Source organism: Gracilinanus agilis, chromosome 3, assembly GCF_016433145.1.
Source record: "Gracilinanus agilis isolate LMUSP501 chromosome 3, AgileGrace, whole genome shotgun sequence".
Lineage (NCBI taxonomy): Eukaryota > Metazoa > Chordata > Mammalia > Didelphimorphia > Didelphidae > Gracilinanus > Gracilinanus agilis.
In genome coordinates, this window is record NC_058132.1 from 405,677,846 (window position 1) to 405,684,811 (window position 6,966).

A 6,966-nucleotide genomic window follows, 5' to 3' on the forward strand; every position below is an offset into this window, starting at 1 on the left:
GGAGAGGGAGAGGGAGAGGGAGAAGGAGGGAGAAGGAGAAGGACAAGGAGGGAGAGGGAGAAGGAGAAGGAGGGAGAGAGAGAGGGAGAGGGAGAGGAAGAGCGAGAGGGAGAGGGAGGAGAGGGAGAGGGAGAGGGAGAGGGAGAGAAAGAGAGAGGAAGAGAGAAAACATGTATTCATGTTCATATGTTTTGGGTGTTGATATAAGAAGCTCAATATTCTGTAGACAAATATGCCTACTTGATTCCAGATATTTTCTATGGCTGTTTCCTATGCCTGGAATGCTTTCTCTCCTCATCTTTCCCTCTTGGCTTCCCTGGCTTTCTTCAAGACTCAGATAAAATCCCACCTCCTCTAGGAAGGCTCTCCTCAACTCCAGTGCTTTTCCTCTGAGATGATTTCCGATTTATCCTTAGGCAGCTTGCCTATACATAGTTGCTTAAATACATACATAGTTGCTTAAATGTTGTCTCCCTCATTAAATGGGGAGCTGCTTGAGGGAGGCTGCCTTTTACCTCTCTTTGTATCCTCAAAGTATAGCACAATACCTGGGATATAGTTGTTGTTTGTCCTTTATTTTCAAAGAAGAACAATGGCATCATGACATCAATGACATCTTCACTTGCAATGAGGGCTTAATAAATGTTTTTTGGACAATATTTCTGACATAATAGCTTCACAAACTGTGGCATGATACAGCCTCAAGAACTTCACACAGAGGCTCAGCTCTGAGAATTTATCCAGGACTCACAAAGATAGGTGTTTCTGTAAGGACCAGCTCATCACTTACCTGCACCAGGTCTGGAGTGAGGCGTTTGGCCTTCAACCATTTCTTGACTCTCTCCGTTTTCCTTAGGACTCTCTCAATGCTGCAAGTTTTTGAGCCGGAAGCAGATGCACAGATTCTCCTATCAGAAAGCTCATTTTGGTATTTGCTTATTAGCCTGGAAATCTCCACTGGGCGCCAGCTTTTGGTATCATCTGAATAGTTTGCAGGGTAAGAGGAGAAGTAATCAGGAGGAAGTTTAAGGTGGGAAGCAAGCCAGTTGTCAAACCTGTGAAAAGAAATTCCTTTATAAGATTGGCTAATGGAATGAAAAGGCAACGAGTAGGTGCAGTGGATAGAGCATTAGGGCTGGGAATCAGGAAATTTCATCTTCCTGAGTTCAAATCTGGCCTCAGGCAAAATGAGCTGAAGAAGGAATGGCAACCCACTCTAATATTTTTGCCAAGAAAACCGCAAAGGACAAAATTGAAATGACTCAACAAAAACTGAACGAAGAGTCATGCATGAGCAGGGGAAGAGGAGAGCCATCATTGACTCTTTAGAGAATTACAGAATGAGAGAGCTAGAAGGAACTTGGGGAATAGCTAGTTGACTTCTCTCTCATTCCCTACTTCAGCTTTACAGATAGAGGTGAAGAGATTTGTCCAACATCATTTTAGATCGAAAGTTGAATGCTGTCAAGAGGTAGGATTAACCCTAGATTAAAATAAGTCTACCCCAAACCAAATAAACAGGCAAAGAGGAAGGGGAAAGGAAGAAGAGAAAGGGTAGAATGAAACTTTTATCTGGTTTCCTCTAGATTTGAAACTGGAGGACCTGGGTTGAACCTTGACTCTGATACTCACCATCTGTGAAACCTTGGTCAAATAATGTCATCTCTATTAACCTCAGCTTTCTTTTCTGTAAAATGACTGAAAGAATTGTTAAGGTCCCTTCCTGCTAATCTAATCAAGGTCCTTCATCCCCAGAGTCCCTAAGACCTCTGTGAAGAAGGGCTGCTTTTCATTTCCTTGAAATCTTGACCTTTTTGAAACGAGGGGGGAAAGGGTAGAGGTGTGTATGTTGACACTTAAATCCCTAAGTCGGACACCAGGAACTGGAAAAGGAAAGAGAATGAAAGAAATCAAATATACTATCTTGAACAGGTTTTAGGATATTAGTCTTAGAACTTTAGAAGATTAGCATGTCAGATTGAGCCAGTGGGGATAGAGAAACTTAAAGTGTGGTTCATGGACCCCTGGGGGTTCCAGTGACTGTTTAAGGGGGGGGTCTATGCGAGCAAAACTATTTTCACCATAATTCTAAAATATAATCCTTTTCTGACCACATATCTCTGGAGGCCAAACCAAACCAACAAATTACAACATATTGAATACAGAAGCATATAAGAGAATCTAGTTATGTCCTATTAAGCCAGAACTTAAAGAAATATGTAAAAATAGGCAAACACATGAAATATAAATATGAAAAATATGTTAAATAATATCATTCTTATTATTTTTGTTTTGGAAAATATAGTTATTTTAATTAAAATGTTAGATGAACACATTTATTATTTTTTGTTAATAAATTAGTAAATATTTTAAAATGTATCCATTTAAAATTTTAATACAGCAAATATCAATAGGTATAACTTACATAAACAAAAGCTTAGGGTCAAGAATGTAAAGGGATCTTGAGATCAAAAAGTCTGAAAATTGCTGATCTAATTCAGTCTCCCCCATTTTATAGAAATGGTATATTGAAACCCAAAGAGATGAAGTGATTTGCTCAAGGTCACATACTTGGCCACAGACAGAGCCAGGATTAGACAGTGCAGAGGGGAGGCAGGGTCATAGAGTGGGAAGAGAACTGGGTTAGAAGTTAGAAGACTCGAGTTCAAATCCTAACTCTATAGCTATATACCATGTGTAACTGAAAATATCACAACCCATCTGGTCTTATCTATATTAAAAAGAAAAAAGAGAGAGAGAGAGAGGTTAAATTAGATGATCTCTAAGGTTCTCTCCAGCTCTAAAATCTAAGAAATATTTTGGTTAATTCAGAGAGAAAACTAATGAATCCGAATGCAGATCAAAGCATTATTTATTTTTAGTTTCTTTTGTAATATGTTTAATATGGAAATATGTTTGACATAACCCTACATGTATAATTGAAATCAAGGTGCTTGACTTCTCAAGGAAGAGGAAAGTGTTGGAAGGAGAGACAGAATTTAGAACTCAACATTTAAAAATGATTATTAGAAATTCTTTAACATGTAATTGGGAAATTTTTTAATTAAGTTTTTAAAAGCAAATATTCTGGTTAGAGATCTTTCCTGAACTCCCTGAGGGCATGAGTAAGAGTAAGTCTCTCTTTGGCAGATCAGAAAAAAGAAACTCTTAGGAAGTTGTTTTTGCCCCCAAACTCTGTGGGGGGTAATCCAGTGAGTGGTTGAGTTAAAGGTTAGTTTGGGCAAGTATAGGAGATTTTGGATGCAGGAAAATAATGTCTGAGGATAGAGGCAGTATGGTCCAATGGAAGGAGTATTAGATTTATAGTAAGAGAATCTTAGTTTGAATTCTATTATTACCTTTTATTACCTGTGAGTGACTCTGGTCAAATCATTCAACCTTTCTGGATTCCAATTTCTACTGCTATAAAATGAAGAGGTTGATCAAAGATCTCTCCTTGCTTTAACTCTACCATCCAGGTATACTCTAATCAGGAATTATTCCAATGTATATGCTGCCTCCACTTGCTGCTGAATATTGGTGTTCACTTGGCTCTTTTTTTTTTCTTAAATCCTTACCTTCTGTTTTAGAATCAATACTAAGTATTGGTTTCAAGGAAGAAGAATGGTAAGGGTTAGTGGTAAGCCTTGACCAGGGTCTTGGTTGGCTCTTCAGATCCTTGGTCTAGGTAGGACAGTAGATCAGAGAACCAGACAGAGATGGGAGTTCATAGATTCAAATCTGGTCTCAGATACTTCTGGGCAAGTATGACCCTGTGCAAGTCAGTTAATCCCAATTGCCAAGTCATAACTGATAACTGTACTTCTGCCTTGGAACTACCAATAGTACTGATTCTAAGATGGAATGTAAAGATTTTGTGCAGGAGGGTGGAAATGATCCTTGGCCTGCCTTGGCAAAAAGAGCTTATACTTTTAGGTAGTGTTCGACAGAATGAATGCAAGGAAGAGGGAGCAATGTCTCACTTCTGCAAGGTGTGGTAATATATTTATTCTGAACTCGGTGGAAACTAGTTTAAGATGCTTCCACACAGGAGATGGGAAAGCCAAGTGAAGGTAGGCAGGCAATGAATTCTAAGGGATCGCTCAATGTCTGGTCTCAAGGTAAGGAATAGTCCTGGTTCTCTAAATGTTGTTGGGTATATATTATTGTTTAGTCTTTTCAGTCCTGACACTTGAGGTTTTCTTGGCAAAGATACTGGCATGGTTTGCCATTTCCTTCTCCAGTTCATTTTACAGAGGAGGAAAATGAGGCAAACAGGGTTGAATGACCAATTCAATGGCTAGTAAGCATCTGAGGCCAGATTTGAATTCAGAAAGAATCTTCCTGACTTCAGACCTGGCATTCTATTCACTGTGCTACCTAGTTGCCCTGGCTAACAAGGGATGGCATTAAAATATTCCTTTCATCCCAAATATACCTCTTCAACAGTGTGTTGGAGCTATCTTGAACTAACTAAGGGAAAGACTATTGTGAAATTTTGGTGTTATCATTTATACTTCAGAAATTCATAATATTATAATTTAATTCATAGCATTACTTTCTTATTTTATTATCAGACTGTTTATTGATTTCTAGATATAAGAAAGTAATGGGTAAAATGTTAATAATGCAGATAAAATGAAACATATCTCTAGCAACTCCCACGTCCAGCTAGTTGTTTAATATTTATCAGTATGCCTCTGCCCCTGGTACATTCATATTACATATATATGTTAAATTTGGATAGATTTTGTCAGCTTTTATGAACATGTAAGATAATACAGAATCATGAATGTCAGATCTGGAAGAGAACTTAGAATTCTCACTTTAGAGATGAAATCCAGAGAAGTACCTTGAATTTTACTATTTGTGTATGTGTGTGTGTTCAGACATATATGTATTTATTAATGTTATATTTATGCTACTAATATTTTATAGGCTGTCTCTGCCATTAGGATGTCACTGTGAATTATAATCTCTTTCTTCTTTATAGTTGTATGTATATTCAGTGACTAACACAATTCCTTGTACAAAGAAGTTACTTTATAAATGTTTGTCGATTGATGGATTAATTGATGAATCCAGACCCTCTGATTCCAAATTCAGGACTCATTATTCTCCATATTTACATAAGGAGCTCTTTCTTTTAAAATAATCAATTGATAAAAATCTATATTTATTAAGTGCGTAGTATGTACAGGTACTATGCTAGGTTTTGGAGGTAAAAAGACTATCTGGCAATTTGCCATTTATTCCCAATAGGCACCAAAAGCCTTCTAAAAGCTTTTTCTAAAAGCTTGTCAGAGATAGACTCAGGCAGGCTGCTGTTAATTTGTCTTTGTACATATTAATTACAGGTATGTGTGGAAATTGATCTTTGAAGGACACTTAAATCTCCTTAAGGAGGAAACCAACTGTAGGTCCATATTTTTGTCCAGGATCAACTAGAGTAGGACAGCCATGATTGTAGAAAAAGGACAGAAGAAAAGAGATTACTTTCACTCAAGAGTTTGTGAAGACTTTGGGTCATTTACCTTGGGAAGAAATTGAACCACAAACTTCAGGGACCCTAAGGGTTGAAGAACACTTTCTGATATTATACTCTTCCTGGAAAGAACTCATATCTCTCTCTCTCTCTGTCTCTCTCTCTCTCTCTCTCTCTCTCTCTCTCTCTCTCTCTCTCTCTCTCTCTCTCCTGTCTGTCTGTCTCTATCTCATACCTTCTGTCTTTGAATCAATATGGTTCCAAGGCAGAAGTGCAATTAGGGGTAAATGACTTGCCAAATGTCACATAGCAAGAAAGTATCTAAGGTCATATTTGAACACAGGACCTCCTATCTCCAGGCCTGACTCTCTATCCACTGAGCCACCTAGCTATCCCATTTTTTTTGTTTGTTTATTCTTTTTGAGCCCATCTTTTTCTCTCAGTGAGTGCTCTCTGGAGAAGAGACAGCATTGACTTAGATCTTCTCACGGCTATGGGCCACATTTCCAAAGAGAAAACTTAGAAAATTAGAAAATAATTCTGCTGTGAGCTCAGCTCCTGGAGCTATGGCTCTATACAAATCAGAGCTATAACTGTGGAAGGCAGGTCTATTTATAGAAAGGAAATGTTTAAATCTCTGCTTAACCCCCCTCCACCAACTTTAAATGTCATATCGAGGGCTAAAATCTGGCTCAGTTCCTCCCATTTTCCAAACCATTGCTAGGATGATTAAAAGGGATTAAAACAACTCTAGCCCATAAATTGCATACTGCTTTGTCTTTAGCAAAGGTCTTGGGAATAAGAGTTTTGGTTTTTTTTTTTCCTCTAAGAATTATTTTACTGAGTTTCTGACCTGATTTCTTCTTTAAAGAACTTCTTACAAATGGATGTCCCGATGCAGGCGTTGCATTTGTCAAGTCCGAGGAAAGTCCGGCCAAAATTGTAGCTAGATTTGACCCGGGGCACCAACGACGGAGAAGTGAGACTTTCGGTGGAAGAAATGCAGCTCAGGGTCACAAACTGTAGCAGGGTCAACAGGCCTAGGCAGGGAGAACCCAAGGGACAGCTAATCAAAGACTCCATCTACTGAGACTGGCGTCCTGCCTTTAGGCTGTCTGCTGCTCACTAGGCTGGCTGAACCTTAGGGCAAAATGATGAACTGGAATGAAGGGACTTGATGCCATCCCAATCCTACGGATAAATTCCTCAGTTTGGGGGCTTGGGTGGGAAGGAGCTTGGTTCTCCAGGGGTTGGGCTGGAGGACTGGGGAGGAGGTGAGGAAATACATGGAGGATGCTGATAACACAGGTTTCCATAGTTACTTTTTCCTCTGCTTGGTGCAGCTGCTTTGAGCTCTGCTGACCCTCCCCTCCACAGACTTGGGGAACACAATGGTCAGGGCTCATCCACAGAATCTGAAGAGAAATTGCAGGATATCCTGGCCGAGCAGGAAGAATGCACACAGGTCTTGTGACCCTCTG

At 39.1% G+C, this 6,966-nt stretch overlaps 1 protein-coding gene across 1 annotated transcript in view; it reads right to left on the reverse strand.

Annotated features, from left to right (window-relative positions):
- The window catches only part of DIPK2B (divergent protein kinase domain 2B), a 61,872-nt gene extending 55,187 nt beyond the window's left edge, over positions 1 to 6,685 (reverse strand). Inside the window, exons 1-2 of the mRNA XM_044666847.1 lie at positions 6,339 to 6,685; positions 791 to 1,055 (exon numbers count right to left, since the gene is read on the reverse strand). Of these exons, the coding sequence (XP_044522782.1) occupies positions 791 to 1,055; positions 6,339 to 6,568 (495 nt within the window). The 5' untranslated portion in view covers positions 6,569 to 6,685. The remainder of the gene's footprint in view (positions 1 to 790; positions 1,056 to 6,338) is intronic.
- Between the last annotated feature and the right edge of the window lie 281 nt (positions 6,686 to 6,966).